The 20,664-nt window shown below is 40.6% G+C and overlaps 3 protein-coding genes across 3 annotated transcripts; all 3 read right to left on the reverse strand.

Annotated features, from left to right (window-relative positions):
- Nucleotides 1-1,757: 1,757 nt before the first annotated feature.
- LOC145460052 (myotubularin-related protein 9-like) lies at nucleotides 1,758-5,280 on the reverse strand. The gene is made up of 5 exons (XM_080338458.1): nucleotides 5,222-5,280; nucleotides 4,860-4,964; nucleotides 3,899-4,075; nucleotides 3,195-3,346; nucleotides 1,758-2,458 (listed from the first exon to the last, which is right to left on the reverse strand). The coding sequence occupies exons 1-5, from the start codon at nucleotides 5,278-5,280 to the stop codon at nucleotides 2,103-2,105; spliced, it is 849 nt and encodes a 282-aa protein (XP_080194584.1). The 3' UTR covers nucleotides 1,758-2,102.
- A 1,471-nt stretch (nucleotides 5,281-6,751) lies between these two features.
- On the reverse strand, nucleotides 6,752-12,170 carry LOC145460043 (uncharacterized). The gene is made up of 5 exons (XM_080338449.1): nucleotides 12,013-12,170; nucleotides 10,690-10,834; nucleotides 9,501-9,605; nucleotides 8,056-8,303; nucleotides 6,752-7,106 (listed from the first exon to the last, which is right to left on the reverse strand). The coding sequence occupies exons 4-5, from the start codon at nucleotides 8,281-8,283 to the stop codon at nucleotides 6,873-6,875; spliced, it is 462 nt and encodes a 153-aa protein (XP_080194575.1). The 5' UTR covers nucleotides 8,284-8,303; nucleotides 9,501-9,605; nucleotides 10,690-10,834; nucleotides 12,013-12,170; the 3' UTR covers nucleotides 6,752-6,872.
- Nucleotides 12,171-12,653: 483 nt separating this feature from the next.
- Nucleotides 12,654-20,078, reverse strand: LOC145460053 (uncharacterized). The gene is made up of 6 exons (XM_080338459.1): nucleotides 20,069-20,078; nucleotides 17,111-17,220; nucleotides 16,530-16,604; nucleotides 15,627-15,804; nucleotides 14,442-15,139; nucleotides 12,654-13,980 (listed from the first exon to the last, which is right to left on the reverse strand). Exons 1-6 carry the CDS (start codon nucleotides 20,076-20,078, stop codon nucleotides 13,720-13,722), a joined length of 1,332 nt encoding a protein of 443 aa, XP_080194585.1. The 3' UTR covers nucleotides 12,654-13,719.
- Nucleotides 20,079-20,664: the final 586 nt, after the last annotated feature.

Raw genomic sequence — 20,664 nt, forward strand, 5'->3', positions numbered from 1 at the left:
TTTCACCGTTATGCCCCAGTGACTTCGTGGGAATCCCCCTGCAATGATAGAATACCGAAGACAGAAAGCAGCTGGATGGATTTAATGCTGGACTGACCCTCTGATGATGGAGAGAAGTGTAGCGTCGAAACAATTTTCTGTAAATAGTGCTGGTGGTGTCTGTGTAAGAAGCTCACAAGCCAAGGCAACAAAGCAAAAAATACCAGTAATATATGAAGTCATCTGACTGAGGCCTGAGCGGCCACCATGATGGGGAATATGCGAGACTAGTAGAGTGCAAGAAAATCAAGCAAAAGTGGAGCAGAGCCAACAATTCATACGAAAATATTTGATTCCATGATGACATGGGCCGATGCTGTTAAAAGAGCGTCAAATATTGATCAATTGATTGCTGAAATGCTGGTCATGGTCAAGGCCCAAGGGAATGGGTGGAGCAGTAGCGGACGTGAACAATGTTCTCTTCAACTATTTGTTAAAGATGTGCTGAAAGCTCCAGGTGCACTGCCAGAAGAATATCAATATTTGGTGGAACCATTGAAGGAAAGATCCCCTGCAGCGGAGTGGTGGAACCGGAATAAAGAAAGATTTCCAATTCTTGCTCTGCCACTAACTATGGTACCAAGTGAAAGCCCACTCAATGTGTTTAGTACTACATGCATCATTTATGAAGACCACAGAAGTTCACTCCCTGGAGAGAGGGGCGAGAAATTATGCTTTGTGAACTGTAATCTGCAACTGCTAGACTGGTGCTATTAATATATTTATTATAGATCATTCCTTTCATGTTCAAGCATGGCAATGGCTGTAAATCTGTTCAAAGAAATACTCTTGAGGTGTTAAATATGTGCCTTGGGCTAGATGCCATATCTTTTGAATATCGGCTGAATATATCGGGGTTATCGGTGAAGGTGCTGGATATCGGTTTTATCGGTATCGGCTCAAAAATCCAATATCGGTCGGGCTCTAAGTACCATAATACCTATAAAATTATTACATTCCGCATTCCTATCACTGGGCGTCTCAACTTTTTCAGCTTCCACTTATTCGTATTTCATAACTTTCCTGCACTTCTGTAGGCTATACATTATACAGGATCCGCGATAACGTCCTTTCTTCCAACTCATAGCACTCAAGATGCTAATTCACTAACATATTCCAACAATGCAATAAATCCTTGCATTCGTGTATTGCAATGCAACCTACTGCCACTCCCGGTTTTTGGAATAGTTAACAGGTGTGTGAATGGGCACTAACGATGACGCATTACGTATCAGAACTCGGCTAAGTAGCCTACACGCTTGGTAGTTCAATGATCCGAGGCATTAGTATGCATATCCCTGCGCCCAATAGTGAAAGCCGGTTCTGTCACAAAACGTGATTGACTGTACACGTGTACAGAGCAATGATCGCCGGTTCGCTGACTTCACAAGACTTCGTGAGGAAATCATTTCCGACCACTGCCTACGCGGTACGCCCTTAAGTCCTTGACGACAGTATATCACACAAAAGCCTGGACAGGACAGACATAATCGTTTCCCTGGTCATATCCGATCCAAACACTCGCAATGCTCTGATAAGGATATCTATATGCACTGCAGCAACACAAACGATACAGCTACTTTTAGAATTTTCTATTGCACATACGACATTCAGACCAGGCATCGCAGGAACGCAATTCTTACAGTCCAAAAGATTCAGCAAAAATTTTACAGGCGGTTCATTCCCAGGCAATATTTTCAAGCACTTGGGGAACAACCCGGAACAAGACTTCCAAGATTCGACATAACCAGAATATCCATTGTGTATACCACATTGTCCACAAGATTTCCATCGCCACCGCCAGTAAAGTGCACATAGTTATTGGTAGATAGGAAATCACAATATAGAATGCATTAAAATTTCTCGACACAGCATAAATATTACCACTAAATTACTCGCTAAACTTGGCGTTGGCGACACAGCTTCGGGGCTGCCCGATTCAGGGCTGTCTATAGCGAGATCGTCCAAATCGGGTAGATTTTGGGCGTCTGCGGTCGAGCCGCTACCGTGATCTCCGTTATTTACAAAAGACAAAAGATTCTCCAACAAATCAGGTTGGGAATTTACAGAGAAACTGTCCGACTACTTGTTATATGAGGTGTCGCCGGCAATCGGGACGTAGAAACAGCTCTGGGATTCTGTGTCAGGCGTTGCCATCGGTGTCTCTGAAGTAGATGAAGGCGCCTCCTTAGTACAAGCGACGGACTCGGACGCCGTGGTGTTATGCCGGATTCTTCCTCCGATTTAGCTTGGTTCACATCTACCAAGGTCTGGATGTTCCCGAGCCCGTTGTCACCGCTCGTGTCGGCTGTTTGAGACACTTGCGCTCGTAAAAGTTCAAGTTCCATTCTGTGATTCTGGAGCGTTCGCACCCTGTCCAGAGTTGGGTTCGGCGGATTCAGATCGGGGATGTAGTACTCTGAGATTACACAGTCATAAGATGATGATGATGGATTGCACCGAAAAGAACAGAATTCAAACAAGAACTACAATTAGAAATTGTGATAAGGTAGGAGATACAGCAATTCCTTCCGAAAACAAAACAATACTTCCTGTCAGTATATTGACATGATACTCTTTTTCAATGCATAGGGAACCGCACAGTCCCAAGTATAAATAGTCTTTCATTCGTTTGCCCAATTGTGACAAAGTGATGTCGAAGACGATTACACTTCCAGTTTCAAGCGATAAAGAATTTATACGGCGGTAATATTTTATATACGAAGCAACTAGAATGCATATTCGTTGTGTAAGTACACAAAAATTTCAATGACGTTGCAATTGGCAAAACCTCGGCACTGACATGACTTAGATACGCATGCTCATAGTGGGAGTTATGTATTATTATTTATTAAATCAAACATTTTCCCTCGTCTCTACATCTACCAGTTCCTGGACACAGAAATTTACCGACCATATCGCGGCTTGGATAAAAAAATCTTATTTTGTGAAGGTGCAAATTATCCAAAAGTCCATTTCGGGATATCACTCAAACATACATTGGTATTTGCAACTGCTCAACCAGTTGCACGCCTCACTTACGATTGTAGCATTGGCATATGCTACGTTATCATATCGAGACAAGATGTATTATTGCTAGAAAATTGACGTGGGAAGTATTGTAAAACCGACTTGCACGACTTCAGCACACTTACCTTCCCAAAATTCCAAACTCTGCGGTGCTACAGACGGCCATATAACGCTATTATTTTTCCTATATAGCGGATTCACATATTTGCCGAATTCGGATGGCGAAAGAATAAAGCTCCATAGCGAGACCGTCTTGCTCTGTAGCTTCGCTCGCAACCTACAAAGAATTTGCGACTTTTATAGTAGGTTACTAGCGACAGGATGCAAAAACTGAATTGTTAGGCTTTTAAATTCCTAAACTACTTCTACCTTTAATAGAAAGTACTCATGCTGGAGATATGTATGAGGAGTTTTATGTGAAGTTGAAGGTAACGAGTTTAGGGTACGAGTGTTAAGTTATGTTTCCAAGTTCGGTAGAACCAATTTATGATGACGGTATAACTTCACTCAGTGGTGAAAATGCAGGAAATGCTATCCTGAATGCTTTCTTTTTGGCGAATCGACACTAGTGTAACAAATTACAAGTCCAACAAGTACAAGTATTTCAAGTTTGAAATATGGCACATTTTGCGGTGGAAAATATCAGTTTGTCAGCAAATATCTGTTATACAGGTATATCGGTACAAAAATCTGATATCAGAAGGTGTCCACTCACTCAAAACATTGGACGGGTTAATAAATATTGATATATCGGTAGGGCTCTACTCCGGACTTGAGTCAACACAATCCACAAAGCAAACGCGCACCAAAACAAAACCGAGCGACGCACCTTTCCTGCACGCTGTTGAAGAGAAACGTCCCGAACTGCGACGAATAGCAGTGGTGGCGCAGATCCACGAGCAGCATCGACGTAAACTCAAACGACAACGGAAACTGCTGTAGCACTTGAAACACGCATTCCAGAAATATCGGAAAAATCGGTCCCTCGCTCCGCTGCTTGTTATTGCTGCCAAAAAAACGCACTCAGCCAGTAGTTGATGGTAGAGTACCTTTAGTTTTTTAAACTTATTTATTTGAGTAGGTTGCATTTATAGACTACTTCCGTTTTCGCCTAGTAGCATGTCAGTTCTGATAGATTTGCATTTAAAAGTGAAATTATCGTAACAACTGTGCCATGTAGCGGCATGCAAACTTGGTCAAAGTAGCCATTGAGCTAAAGTAGAAGTTAGCATCATAAATTAGTCAACCTTCGTTAGTCGCAAAGACGCATCTTATGATTGTCAAAGCGATCACCATTCACCAACAAAGGTATGTGAGCCCTTGCCCCATTCACTTCCCTAAACCGCCCAGTAATTGTCACACACTTCGTTTTCTACTTCTGGCACTTTCGTCTTATCTTGAAAACCATCGTTATGTACTCGTAATTGAGTAGAATTTGTGGCATAGTCCCGAATTCCACCGACGAGACAGCGGTCCAGATTTGACATTCAAATACATGCATAAATCTAAATCCAGAATTCACTCACTATCGTCATGTCGAAGTTCGTATCCCCCTAATGACAGATTTTTTTTTCAAAAGTATCACAAAACTAGTAAATTAATGGAGTTCTTACGTCCAAATTCAAACCCTAATCCAGCCAAAATCTTAAAATTTTGTCATTTCAAATCCAAATCAATGCTCATCTCTGCCTCTTAAGCTTGGCCCTCACCTGTACGGGCCGCGCGACATTCTCTCGCCAAAGGGATGACCGGCCCGCAGCCATTCCTGGTCGATCAGCGTTAGAAATCACCGAATCGTTCTGCACTCCGGATCGAGAATGACTTGAGCCAGCGACGTCACAGTGAGGGTAGAGTCGAAGCCTTCCGAGCCGTGGACCAGAACGGACCATCCATCCCTGAAAAGCAGTAGAAGGTGAAAATGACAACGTACGGAAGCCATAAAAATCAGGTGCGAGGCATGAAAAAATTCAAGAACAGGTTTTTCGCTAAAACAGGGCGAGCCTTGCCTGATACGTATTCGAATTCAGAAAACCATTCGTGGTTTGCGCAAGTCAACGCTTATTATAAATCGAGAATAATTGCAAATTCATCCTTTTCACAGAACTCACACCGTAGCACTGATGTGATAGGCATTTTCGAATGAAATGCTTACACCCAGTTGCATAGCAAAGTCAGGACAGAAGCGTTTTCCGATTGTGACATTACAGTCATGAGTAAAGAATTTATGCCAACCCAAAATTTTCAAATAGCTCTACGCTCGTTCAGATGTTCATTCTAGGCTGTCGCGCCTTCGTTTGCATTATAAGTTCACAGCGAGGTCACCATCACCATCTAATCTTGATTTTGCCGAAAAGAACAGCCAGTTGACAATCAGTCCTAGTGTCAGCCAGAAAGAACTTCTGATTTGGAAAACACATTCATACCACATTCGGAGCAAGGTGCTGCGGTACTAGTGGTTCGTGGACATTATTATGCGCACGTGACACTTCGGAATGCTACATTTGAGCATGCGGGTAAAAGTTAAGTTTTGGTTAAGAACAAGGCTTGATCTGGGGGTAATTTGGGGGTTATAAAGTCATATGCTCCAGTTGCATGTTCAACTGTCGTTTTTCATCGCGTCACCATGCGGAAATGTTGGGTAACCAATACTAGCATATAGAGTGAAACGCGCTGCCAAATGGAGAAGCGTGTTGCCAATTAACGAAAAACGAGTTTCTAATTCACGAGAGTCGTCTGCAAAGCACGCGATCTCTTACTGAGTTGGTCTGCCATTTGCACGCGAGCGAAATTAGGTCGCTAATTACTACAAGCGTGTGGGCGATCCTTGTTGATTCATCGCGTCAACGACAGGCCTTAACAATCGCATACACAGCCGCCATGTGCGCGAGATATAATCGCTTGCGTAATCAGTCGCATCTCCAACAGGACTGGTGCGCGCGACATAACCGTTCGTCTCAGCAATCGGACATCTGTAATTGTAATGGGCCACGTGCGCAAGATGTCGTGTGTCGCTAGCCTAAGCTATCACGTCGCCGACCTCACAGGTTTTGGCGACTATCTATCTAGTTTAGAGACAATGCCGTTAATTGTATTATGATTAGCGATCATTATGTCATGATTGTTCGACAGTGACATCGCAAAACAGAACAACATCGCGTACTAAAACACAACTATTCATGTACTCATGGACTGCGAATGCAGGGTGTGTACTATACACGGGTACAGGCTTTTTCCCAGAATATACACGTCATTTTAAGGGTGCGTATTATACATGGGGGCGCACTATATTCGGAAAATTACGGTAACTGTTTAATCAGACAAATTAGAGCTATATGATAGTAGCCTAGTCTGATTCTTAACTGATTTGTGAAATGTTTGTATACTTCAATTTTAGTTCCAATCTAATTTCTGGTCTTCCTGAAAATGCCACGAAGAACTGTCATTGTACGAGACAACCTTGGTGTACGAACACTTGCCGTTCTCGTGCTTATGATAATGCAATCAATCCGATTTCATAAACTCAATTTACTTTTTGTTGTAATTCTTTCTATTTTGTAATTTAGATAAAATTACAAGATTTTTGGAATTCGGTTATTCTAATTATAATCCGAAATAATCTAAAAGCTTACCAGAATAGGCTAGGGCAGCGGGTTCCGATTTAAGTTTGGGATCTAAGCTACAGGGTGCTTCTAAGATTCGCTAAACTAATTCTAAACTATTGTATCTCTGACGTCAGTATATCTAGTTTAGCGGAGATCACGTGAAACAACATAAATTATGACATCTTCATGGGGAACATTGATTCAATGATTCATGACAGTCATAGGAAGCACATCTCGTTGTGAATTAAGATGTACGCCAGACCGTAAAATCGTTTTGGGGCATGGATGAAAGATTGGCGAGAATATCACCACGTATTTTCTGGTAAAAGAGGTCACCTGTAGCTTGTCCACGTCGGATTTGTGGCTCTGTTCCATCTCGTTCACGTTTCTGCGGTGCTCCTCGTCGATAGAAATTTGAGTCTGACTCAGCTCGGCCTGCGGAAAATATAGTACGAGAGTTTACAAACTTTTTCACGGTCAGAAAAAATAACATCAACCCTCGATGTATATTCATATTATCATTTGAAGAGCTTCCTGGAGGAACAGAACTTCAATAAAAAAATTCAGGTTCATATACCGGTTTATTTCAATATTTAGTCCTGTTTACTATTCAATTGTATACCATATGCCAGCGGTACCCTGCCTTTTTGGATCTCGGAGCCGCATTCAAAACTTCAGAGTACGTATGGAGCCGCATGGAAACACTCGAGTAGGCTACAAAAATTTAAGGTATTTTAGCATTGATAGACGCAGATTGGCGAGTGCTATACATTGAAATAAAGTGTAAATGCATATCATCATTACTACAACATATTATTATGTCGGTATGTGATAGCTCTTCATACATTCCAGCAATTGTTGCACAAGTTTGCGGGAGATTATACGCTGAGTAATAGTAGACTCATTGCAAATTTTTTTTCATTATTTTCATGTTAGCAAAATTGTGTTGTAATTTACTCTTCACAGAGACGATATACAAAGGCCTATAACCCGCAGAACTTGAGATATATCCTTGTGACCTTGTCTGCCGGGAATTCATCCACAGCGGCCTCAAGACATACTAATATTCCTCATTTTAGCATTTATATACTGAAATTGACTATATCTGTTTATAGAAACAAACAACAACTGTCGTCTATCATGTTTTTGTGGCATATTCAGAGGTCAATTGGAGCCGCGGTTGGAAATCACTGATCAACAATGTTCTTTACCAGTTGCTGACAATTACCCCCGATGATCTCAGCCAAAATTGCTCAGGTTTACTTCAATACGAATATATTATTCAACAGCAGGCCATCACCATATTCTCACGCAGGCCAGAGAACATCATTAATTCATGGACTCGTGAATAAGTCATTGCAATCAGAGACTCACTAAAACTCACCAAAACCATAGTCTTCAATTTTCCGTGCCACTGATCCAAACGCTCGTTCATGCGCACCATATGTGGGTCCTTGTGTCTATATGACCCTTCTTTACCCATCTTTGGGTCCTTCAAGTATGTCGAGATAGCGACCGGCTGTCTTGAAATGGGGTCGGATCGGTCCGACGCTGAGGTGGGTGAGGGTGAAAGCATGGGGCCGCGGTACAGGGTCCGGCCTGGAGATGGCATCGGTCTGGGTGTGTGCTCTTCTGAATTAAGCAGACAAAAATCAGACCCAATTAAAAGACAGAATGAATTGTGGAGCATCGTTGAGTATGCATAGTAGGGGTGTTCGAAAATGACTTTTTTCCCCAAATTGTACTGGCTACTTGATGAAATTGTTAGGTTACCTAATTTAGGCCTACACACCAAATTTGGTTCAATTCCAGCCAGTAGCCGCATCGCTACAGGAGAAGAAAGTTTCTATTTATTGGATAAAAATAAATAAACAAAAACTTCAAAATTTTCTGTTCACCCCATGAAAGGGTTAGGTTGTCTATAGAAATGATGTTCACCAAATTTGTTTAATTCCAACCAGTGGAAGCGGAGTTATTGCCGTCGAAAAATTTGGATTATCAATAAAATAGTATTTACGGTGACCAACTCTTCAGATACCGGAAATGCTATTTTATTCAAATCCAAATATTTCGACGGCAATAACTTCGCTTCCGCTGGTTGGAATTGAACCAAATTTGGTGAACATCGTTTCTATAGACAACCCAAGCCTTTCATGGGGTGAACAGAAAATTTTGAAATTGTTGTCAATTCATTTTGATATAATAAATAGGAGCTTTCTTCTCCTGTAGCAATGCGGCTACTGGCTGGAATTGAACCACATTTGGTGTGTAGGCCTAAATTAGGTAACCTAACAATTTTATCAAGTAGCCAGTACAATTTGAGAAAAGAAGTCATTTTTGAACACCCCTAATGCGTAGGTTGCCTCATTTTGAATTGGCGAGTGTTAATTGAGTGAATATTCAGCAACGGGGCAGAGAAAAAAGAGGTTGGGGGCTTTCCTTTGCCACCGGTCGTTCAAACATGAATACCCTCAACCTGAACTATGCATTATATATATAAAGTATGCCTACCGTGCAAAGATAGGGTAATACTGAAATGCCACTCAGGCTGACATCTCGATTGTTATAATTCATCACAAGTACCGTACATTCAAAACGAACTGCAATCGAATGCTAAAAAACAAGCCATTCTCACCACATCCTACTATAAGACACAAAACAGGAACATTAATTTTGTGTTACTGAACAGTATTTAACGAAGTGTCACCACGTCGGAGTTTTGGCACTTGCATAAAAAACAACCGACGCCAGCCACAAAAACTTCAAAAATCAATGTCATGATCGATCCAATTCTAGAAATCTCAACAGTTCACGTTTGAATATCGTTACCTGGCCGCCAATTCTCCGTCTGCCTTCTAGCTGTCTCTGGCTCTTCGCTACCGACAGCGCTGTCTTCCTCTATGTGTGTCGAACGAGTGGTTACCGTTGAGCCAGCTGTGTACGAAAATAGTATCGTAAAATAACACACAAACACTGTCGATTACCAGACAGGCTCCAAGTAATCACAGTTTGGTATGGTACTCAAGTAGTATGAAAGTAAAGCTGTACATTTCTACTGCTTTACAACAAATACAAGGAGAGATTTGCAAAATATGTCAAACTACTTCAAGCGGGAGTAGATATGAAGGGCCTGGCATGTACTCAAGTAGTTTCAAGAAGTACATATGGTCGAATGTGGCTACTCGCAAAATATTCTATAAAATTAAGATCCTGGTCATTCATGGTAACTTCACCAATAAATAATATCATTGCTTTGTGGGTGGGCGTTGAATATAGTGTGAAATTGACCAAGATATTAATCTTATCTATCTCGTCTCAGATCGACTCAGCGAAATATTGCTTAGAAATTTGGTGGAGGCTATTTAAAACAATCTCGCTTGCAGTCACAACATGGAAACATATCCCAAAAGTACTTTATGCTATTTAAAATTCAAATTATAAAGAGTCCAAAGTATATAGAGCGAGTAGCCTGCTTTTTCCAGAAACCAGGGTTGCAACTAAGTCACAAGGTCGCGAGTCACAAGCCAATCTCGCTTTTCTAGTTTTGACTCGAGTCAAGTCGAGTCCCTCCAATTCACCTCCGAGTCAAGTCCGAGTCCAAGTTCGCTACTAGAGGGTCAAGTTCGAGTCATAGTGTTTTGACTCGAGCCCAAGTCAATATGCTTACTGATCAGTTTCAGTTCAATGCGGTTCAGCAAACTTTTTCAACTCTGCTTAAGTGATATAGAATGGCTCGCGTTCATAATATCATAATTTTCTTCAGTCTCAACAGTTTCTGGCCCTATTTTCCAAGTATCAGGACCGATAGACGTAATACCAATCATGTGGTGACCTTACTATTCTTCGAAGTTACAATGAAATGGCTGTCTTGGACGTCCTAGTGTCAAATCATGCACAATGACTCGAAAGCATTCGAAAAATTGACTCAAGTCAAGTCAAGTACTTTCTTGTGCATCCCGAAAAAGTACAAGTATTTTGTTACTGCCCACTTCTTTCAAGGACGCAATACAATACTCACTGGAATATTCTCCGATAGTGGTCAACGGCTATTGGTCAACACCAGATAATCGAAGTTGCGGCAAGATAGTAGACTCCGTAGCGACTGTACTTGGGTTCCATTTCGGAGTCACAATTGCATACTTTATGAGCTCGTCATACTCTTCCTGTAAAATGAATTAGACGAGAAATCATTGCAATGTTAAGTTTCATGACAATAATGTAGGATCTGGTCTTCACTGAGAGAGAAACCAGTTCAAACACTGACTTGGACAACTAGATAATTAAGCTAATTAACGCAAAAGCGGATAAAGTAATTCTAATCTTATTTGAGAAAAGTTTCTACGCCCTAATTTCAATTCGAATGTCTGCTCTTCTTGAAAACACTACCAGAGAACTGTATGGTGCAGAACGAGTTTGACACAATTCCAACCCTTAGAAGCAAAGTTATTTCAGTTTTTCATTCATAATTCTGGGTTTTCACACCGTCAATGCTATACTTGCAAATTTAAAACTATAAAATGCAATAACTCCGCTTTTAGCCATTGGAATTGAGCAAAAATTGTTATGCAACATTCTTCTCTTGGCAACTCCAGTAATCCTGATTCTAATCTGATTTCGACAATCTGAGTCATATTTAAGATAATTGCGCATATTTTAGTAAATATAGGCCTACATGACATACAGTCTGTCCGACAGACCACAGATATAGGAGTGGAGTGAAATTGGCTATATTTATGTCCGAAATGACATCATATACATTGGTGACAAATGACAACATCCACATATTTTGATGATTGCGAGATTTTTCGATTTTCTGGTATAGGGTTATGTATATAAATATGAGGTGGGTTTGGTTAAGTCGAGCTTTTGGATTCATTTGCATGTGTTATGTTATCATTGGGTAACGGTTATGTCAGGAGTAGTGTTATAATGTTGAGTCAGAGGTTAGTTTCGGGGTTAGGGTAGAGGTTAACCCAAACCAAACCTGGCCTGGCTTAATATGTCCTCTTCCCAACCTCTGAAGTAAATCAAACCCAATTCCATCACTAGAATCCATTTAAACGACTATTCCAACCCTATACACAAGTCCAGCGTCACCTCCCAATTAGAAATCCACCCATACTATACATTGCATAGCTGCTATTATGCAGACCGTGTCAGTGAACCTTGTGCGATGCCAGTATACCACTGCTCCAACAGTGTTTATGATTATTCTAATCATTCATTAGTCAATTTGGTTGATACGACACGGTTGGCAAGCAAATGAACAATAATCTGTTCGCTGATGCTTATTATACCAAATTAGTCCACACGCCATTACAAAAAGCGAAACATATCCCACCTGCAGCTCAGTTGAGACGGAGCTTCCCCTCGATGTCTCTGACGGCAAATTGGGTAATTCCTCCCTTTCTTCACTCATCGTCGACATTTTTTTGATTACAATTTACGGAGACACGGATTTTCACACAAAACAAAACGACTCGATGTTTGCAATGAAATGATTTAAATGGCGTACCGGTTGTCACGCTTCACTAAGCTAACATATGGCTCTCGGTACCCGAACCAAATAACAGTATCTTGTGTGAACCGTGGATGAGACACATCATTCATGCAGTATCTAGTGTCATTATGCAATGTTCCGCGCGTCTTGCAATGCGGTACAACGTACAATCGTTTTCCGTGGGGTTGACGGACAATATTTACCACAAAATACCCAAGATATGAAGACATTCTTAAAAGCTTATCACAGGAAATGTAATCTGTAGCTGTGAATCGTTGATGCTTTTTTAAATGGATGTATTAATCACGTTGGTGACGATGCTCTTAGTCTCTACGGAGACAGGCCTATATATACACTATGTATGTAGCTCACTCGTGTATCTCTCCAACAACTCAATCCACAGAGATTTCCCTGACGCAACCTCAGTCCTAGTATCAAACTTTTGTCCTTTCACAAGCATCTTGCACTTGAATTAGAGGCTCTTACCTACTAACAACCGTCATTGTTTAATGTTTATACAAGTTTTCAGACAAAAGCACAGATAAAAGTCGAAATGTACACACATCAAAATTGTAACAGACAAACGGTACAGTGCAGATTCACATAAATCAATGATATCACACAACTATCCGGACATTTAGTTGAAAATTCAATAAATGAAAGCAGGTATCATGCGAAACACACTTCACCCAGCTTGTACGGGCTGGTCGATACCCTTGCTACTCCTTATACAGCAAAAGTTGTAATAACCGGAAAATATGTGCCTGTAACAATCCTATTGCACAGGAAATCAAAGAAAAACACCAGCCAAACAAATAGCATCGCTCGCTCCCACATAAAGGGCGCCATTTGGACTGCGAGCTAAGTGCGGAAAATTACGCAAAGCTGGAGTTACCGTATTTTGGGAATCTGAAAAGAGGACACTTTTTAAAGATCACCGGACTTACAGTATAGGGGTAAAATCCCGAAAAAAATTGGTAAATTTATTGGGAGTTTGTAGTTGGTTGACTAAAAAAAAGGTCATTTTTCCGACTCGACTCCAGAAATACACACTTTGATTGAATTCGTCGTTGGAGTCAACTCCCGAAAGGCCCGCCGTAACGTTACTTGAGTACTGATTTCCTATATCGCCGTTGAATTTTAACATAAATTTAACCAAAATTTTCTAAAAAGAGGACATTTGGGCATCCTCCGTTGACACTTTCAAAACTGTCAAAAAAGAGGACGTATGGTACCCCTACGTAACGCGGACTTGGACGATTTAACGTTCAATCATCGAGAGCAAGCCTTCGCTGGTACACAACGTTTCGAAATTCACAGGACTAATTCTCCACCACGGTTAAGGTAAAATTACGCCTCCGGTCATAATACTGATTCTTGGCAGAGGGAGTACTTTTACGCTTCAACAGTATTCAAGCGGTTTTTTTTTTTACAGACAGTCTGTAACTCGAAAATGCCGTGCAAATCATCAAGGATTACATATCTTACAAACAAAATCGAATTTACACACAAAGAAATGCATCCGAAGGCCTGAATTTAGCCCATTTTTCAAGCCGTTTCATCGTACTGCTGTTCTGCGTCGGCCCGCAACACTAACGCCTGCACGGTGCGGGTCAGGTCACCCGCGCACTGGTTGAAAATGTCCCTGTTCAAGTCAAGGTCGTGAAAGCCCATCTCGTAGAGTTGGTCGAGAGGGCCCAACTCAACCTCCTGATAGCGCCTGGTCTGGAAGCTCGGGGGCGGCGTGTGGAATATTTCGTGGTCCTGATCGTCGGATGACCCGGGGCCGTCTGCGGAAACTGCTCCGTCCTGGAAAGGAACAATGCAATTGATAAAAATATCGTTGGCGCTCGAGTAAAGTCAACCAGAGAGGCAAAATCGAATACCTCTGTGGACAATTATTCAAAATTCTTTATTTTTAAAATATGAAACTGACGATATCGATGGTAATTTTTTGACATGAGAAAAAATTTCATACTTCGGATTTCAAAAAATGCAAATCTGACGATATTCTTGTTATTTTTCTCTTCTCCAGAGTGTGAAAAACATTTCAAATTTCAAAAAACACGAAACTTACGATATCGAGGGTAAGTTTTAGATTTGGAAAATTTCAAAATTGAAAATTGCAAAATTAATTCATACTTCAAACTTCAGAAAATGCGAATCTGATGATGTTCAGGATATATTTTTTTTTTTAAATATGAAAAATATTCAGGTAACCTTTTACAAAATGGTGAGAAACTTGATATTTAAGAAAATGCGAAACTTACGGTTTCAAGACTCGGTATTCTGGGCAGACGCAATCTCTCCTGCGTCTGTCTGTCGTCCTGTATACTATGACTCGGAGACGCCACCGCAAATGGCTCGGTCGGAAACACCCCTGCAAACTCCAAGGTCGGCTGACTAGCCCCGGCGGTGCCCCGAGGGGCTGGAACTGGTTTTTCACCTGACGACGGGTCGCTATCGACGACAGACTGTGGTACTGGAATCGGGTTTCGAGCCCAACCTTGTTCAAAAGGCGGGAACGGCGGGGCAGTGGTTGAATTCGGGATTCGGTACGGGGCGTCGACATTCAACACAGAATTCGGGACTGGTTTCGGTTCTTGCGCATAAAGCACGATTTTAGCCGGCGACGCGGATGACATTTGGTTCATCGGGACTTTTGGTTTTGTGGCGGGGCACTCCACGGGATGGTCCGGGTTGGCCAAAAACTCGTCAAATTCTTTATGAATACGTTCGGTCAGCGATTCATTATCGACAGACTGAGGGGTGACACCCCCGCTCGATGGCGGACCGGTTGTGTCTGGGTTGGGTGGTATTACGATGTGTGGGGCGGTCGATTTCGGGAGGGTCTCCGTTTCGGGGAGGGACGCATTCTCGGGGCGGGTCACGGACCCAGGTTGAGATTCTTCGTTTTGCGGCGAGGCTACGTCTTTTTCTTGCCCCGCCGCGGAGTCTACGCTTGCGTCTGAATTAAAAAAATTGAATTTGTAAAATAAAATTATTAAAAAAATTTTAAATTTAAAAAAATATTGAATCTGCCCATCTCTGACACTAGCCGGATTTGGATAACTAAGTAATTCTAGTTGTCTAATTAGCGTAATTGGAGTGAAATGTTTGTGTGCTCTAATTCTTTCAATCTAATTTGTGAAATTTCCTATGATCCAATTATAATTTATATCAATTTATCGGTTTCCCTCAAATAGCTACACGAAAACCGTATATTGACTAACAAGCCAAGCTTGCTGTACAGACATTCGCCAGTCTCACGCTTATGAGTATGATTTCCTGTTTGATATGAATTGGAACTCGATTATTATTGTAATTCTTACCAATTAGACATTTAATTCAATTATCATGTTTTGCGAATTCACTAATTCTGATACTGAAAAAAATGTGTAGCTATCATTCCAATCCTAATTTGAATACTGCTGAAAATATTCTAGTTGTCAAACCTTCTTCGGTGTACTGCGACTCGTTGAGAGGCTTGTTCACGTCGAAGCAATCCGGCAGTGGTACGACCACAAATGACATCATAGAGGGCGGCTCCTCCTCCAAGGCGTAGTCCACGCTTTGCAGATCTTCGGAGCTGGCCCTCTCCGGTTCGGCCACTTCAGATCCACTATCTTCTGGCTGTAATAATAATCGACAGTTAAGCCCTAAGTCAATTGGTTGACAAGGAAATTATTCATCTATTTATAAATGAACAGATAGCGCAGAACAAGAAGTCATTGAAGAAGAAGTCATTAAAATATTCGGGGCAACGACCACAATTGCTGCTGTCGAACGTTCTTCCTCCATTCTTGGCAAGCTACTCAGGAAGGTCAGACACTTTCTACCCGAGAATGTAGGAAAGTATCTTTCGTTGCACTACAACAAATTTGTATTATTTCTACTATCATACGTGATGTGACTACTGGAATTCTTCATAGGGCAAGATTTGGGTAGAATGAAGTTTTTTTCATGTAAAAATATGTCAAAAAAGTTTTTCCAGGTCAAACCATTTCGTAAGGACAGACAGTTCCAACCAGATATGAAGATAACTAGTACAATTCTTATATTATGTGGGAAAACACCTGATTTACATACACAAGGTCAAAAAATGTCAAAAGTTGGATTTGAATAATCGCCTAGTTATATGAAGCTGTTTAAACGTAGCCTACAACTCATTTCGGATAAGTTGTATGTGAAAGAGACTTTTGAATAAGCGCCGTTAAATTCGCTTCACCATTACGCTATCATATTTAACCACACCTGTTGACAGCACAAGACACAAAATCCCACTTCAAATTTTGTATGGCAAATTCTACCGGAAACAAGCATACCGTTGAATTTAATTTCAATAGAATAATACAAACCTCATCTTCGGCGTCGCTTTCCTCGTCGGAACTGAAAGAATGCGTGTGCGGCTCCGTGAAGTTCTCAATATCGTTCTGTCAATAAAACGCACGCATTGTTACCGTCATAATTGCATGCGTCTACAGGGCAAACATATTCTATCCACGTCGGTTCATTACTTCATTCATGGAACTACTTCTACTTGGGTAAAGTATCAAGTGGTCAGTAATGCAGTAGTTCTATACTCGAGTACGTATTACTTACTTGCACTACTCAAGCGTTTATGTTAGATGATTATTTCTACTTCAATTAAAACACATTTTTAGCCGAAACCATTCAACTTTGACACTTTAGATTTTGGTAAATAGAAGGCAGTTTCGGGATGATTCCATCACATGTGTGAATGAAATTGTCAAAACGACCGGACAAAATAGCACCCATATCGTGGTGAACAATACATTTCTGAACATTGCATCTATTTGTGTTAGTCGCCAAGATGATTCACACAATTCCAATCAACTGTTAACAGTATGCGACCCTTCCGACAAATCTAAATGCGTCTTTACGACCGCGAAAAGCTACAAACGGGTTAACGGCTGACCTCGACTTCTTCCTGCGTCTGATCGACTTCGTTCTCTAAAGTCTTCGGCTCCTCCTCGGTATCGGACGGCGCGGCTACAATCAAAGGCCTCTCCGACAAAGGGCTTTGATCTGTCACAATTTAAAATAACAGAACTTCACAGAGGAAATCTTACAACAAAGTATTTACAGAGTAGAATATTCCTGTTGTAGTTTCCAGAGATGTTCAGTAACGAAGGTTTTCAAGACATGTCAAAACTGTACGTTGTGGTGGCAGAAAATGAAAGGCCTGAAAACTGCCAGTGGGGTAAAAGCCTCTGATTCCACTACTAATTGTTATGATCAATGCCGAGTAACGAAAGATAACTTATTCGAGTACTAAAATGATACGCTCCTAGCAACTAAGAGCTGATTTATCAACGAGAAGTATGCTTTCGATACTAGGCCTATTGTCCGTTGTGGAAGCCTTGAAACCTCAATTGCTTGTATCACGGCATACGAAACAGTGGTTCCCAACCTTTTTCGACTCGACGCCCCCTCATCAAGCGCTACAAATATTTATCACCATTTCTTTCTAGTTCAGGATTAAATTAAATTGGAAAGTTTTTGCGAATTCAGTAATTCTAATTTTAATTTAATTTGGAAAAATAAGTGTGGCTACAATTTCAATTCTAGAACAATTTGGAAATGCCGACCAATATTTTGTTGTTCAACTGTCTGCATGTCGCCGCAGTGGAATCAAAGTAGCTTATGTCCAGTTTTCAAATTTTAAAGGTCCATTTTTAAAACTTGAAAAAAATCAACTTTTTGAAAATTTTTAATGTTTTTTCGGTCATAACTTGGCCGTATTTATGTCTGTCTTGGTTTTTCAAAGTTAGTCGGGGCAAATATATAGCTGATAGAAGATGAAAACATCACGTAAAATTAATTTGATCAAAATGTGTCAAATAAACATGAGCCACTTTGATTCCACTGCGACAATATGATTGAACTTTTTACTATTTAGATATAGATACATAAACTATCAAATGGGAGATATAGGTATAGTGTACATGTAATTTTTAGTATAATAAATAGGTGGGACAATTGAGGTTATCGGACGGTTTGAGTCAGCCTCTAATTTCTTTTGTGTTTCAAGATTGACACCAATGGAACTATAAAGTCTCGATACTGATCTATGAAACTATATTGCAATCTTCTATAGGACTATATAATATTTGGAGTCACTGCCACTATTCAGCGCCAACTTACCAATCCGAGTATGTCCCCCCATTGCATGTGTGTCGGAATTTGAAACGCCGTCGGTTCCATGACATCGTCATCAATATCCATGGCCTCATTGTGATGCACATAAAGGTTGTAACACCTCGCCATGTCGTCGTCGTAACTTTTACTTTGGTTTGAATTAAGACTGTTCACCAGGCTACCGAAAAAACTAGACATCTGCTATTTTAGCTATGATACGTAGGCTGTGCTTAAGAATGGAATTGTTTCAGTAAGTGTATAATAACATTCAAAAAGATTTGCTGCACAATTCAATATGTTGTTCAACGTCATGACTCGAGTCGCTATTTTCCGTTCACTCGACTTGACTTATTTGCTTAAAAATGACTCGACTCGAGTCAATTTGTATATCGACTCGACTTGTACTTGTAGCCTACTTCAAAAATAACATTCATTTCAAATTTTACTGGCTCCTTGATGAAATAGTTGGGCTGCCTTTAAGCTATAAAAGAAATGCTGCACATTACAGTGCAGTAGACAATTTTGGATTTGAAAAAATAGGCCTATTTACGGTCTACGGTTGAAAATTCTTTGATTATATTCATTATAGACCTAACTACCCTAAACACTAATTTTTCAAATATGGCTGATGACAGCTCCACTTATCTTCACTCAACAAATGAAGAGGGTGGACATCTTATTTTGATTTCAAAGACGATTATAAGTTGTATTGACACCATAAGACCACAGACCATTGCAGCAGTTCCTTGATTAGCAAAATTCATAATAAAACAAGACATCACAAATCAAATGCATCAAAAAATTGCTTCAAAATGCTAGGTTTTCAAGACCACAGACCGTTTTTTATTAGCAAAATTAGTCTTGGAAACGAGACAAAAAAACTGATGCATCAAAAATTGTCTCAATAAGATCAATATGTCTTAAAAGATGCGTTTTTATACATTGGCTTATTGGTCTAATCTCAAGACCAAATAATTATGATTTGTGACAATTCAATCAATACGGTCTTAAAAAGCTAAATCAGTCTCAATTTTAAGACCTCACTTCATCAGATCAGTAAGACTGAATATGACTTGAGACCAAGTATGAATATGACATCAAGACCTAAACTGCAAGTTATGTTTTGTAGTGTATACCAGAGTACACGCTGATTTTAAGGACTACTCCAAGTCCAATGGAGACCTTTCTAGCTTTGCACTGTGTCGCAATCAATATTAAGTGAAATTGAAAAGAAATTGAAGAGCTCAACTGAACGAACCACGAACGAAACAAGCCACTCCGTTTCTAATTGACACCCGATACTTTGCTACCGCATATTATACTATGTTGAATGTTGATGCATATTCTAAAAACCCAGGTAATCCAAAGAATGTTTACCCGCATCGCGGCATCTCGAGAGATATAGCAAACCAATGATGATCCTCTTCTAGATCGATTCAGCCATCATGTGATATTTTTGTTCTTGACGTAATCGAATCACGTGACGTAAACAAAGTCATCAAATCGTTCGGGTCGGTGAACCCAAAGTCACTCAACTACAAAACATCAAGTTGTGCAACATTTCTCGCTCCATGAAAATACGTTCGGACGACTTGTCATAGTTGAGTGACTTTGGGTGAACCAGTGAATGAAAGATAGAGAGAGAGAGAGAGAGAGAGAGAGAGAGAGAGAAAGAAAGAGAGAGAGAGCTTGAGAGATAGAGATGAACAAGATTGCTAATCAAAATCATCATTACCATCCTCCATCTCAGTTGTCGGCAAAGTTGTGGTCCGCAAGTAATTTAATACAGGCCGCTAAGACAACACTATAGCGTGGCATTAGAATGGGTAAAATCTTATTTGAAAGATAGAATCATAGCAATTTACAACGTAGCTGGCATGGAGACTCCGCTTTGAGAACTAGTATAGATAACTAACCTACGGATAGATAGCCAACAGCCGTCGTCACGCTTGCTTGCTCGGAGGAAAATACTGCTCAGCAATCTGAACTCAACGTAATTGCCAATCCCATAGCTGACGACCCGAGCGCTCAAATTGAATAAAGTTGATCTTATTTGAACGCTACTGTCGCACTGATTCCGAAAATATACATTCAAATCCGATCGGGGCAATGGAACCGCCTCGAAATACACCTCAAAGTCTGAAAATTGGCATTGTTCTGAACAATCGAGGACACGCAAGGGTTATTGTTATGGTCATTGTGGTGCGTCCATACGATTGTCTGGAACAATAACGATTTTCAGACTTTGAACGCTATTTCGGGCTGGTTCTTTTGCCTTGACGAAAGTTTAATGTATATTTTCGGAATCAGTGCCACAGTAGCTTTCTAATA

Source organism: Botryllus schlosseri, unplaced genomic scaffold, assembly GCF_051294905.1.
Source record: "Botryllus schlosseri isolate E-star unplaced genomic scaffold, Bs_hap1 Bs39a, whole genome shotgun sequence".
Lineage (NCBI taxonomy): Eukaryota > Metazoa > Chordata > Ascidiacea > Stolidobranchia > Styelidae > Botryllus > Botryllus schlosseri.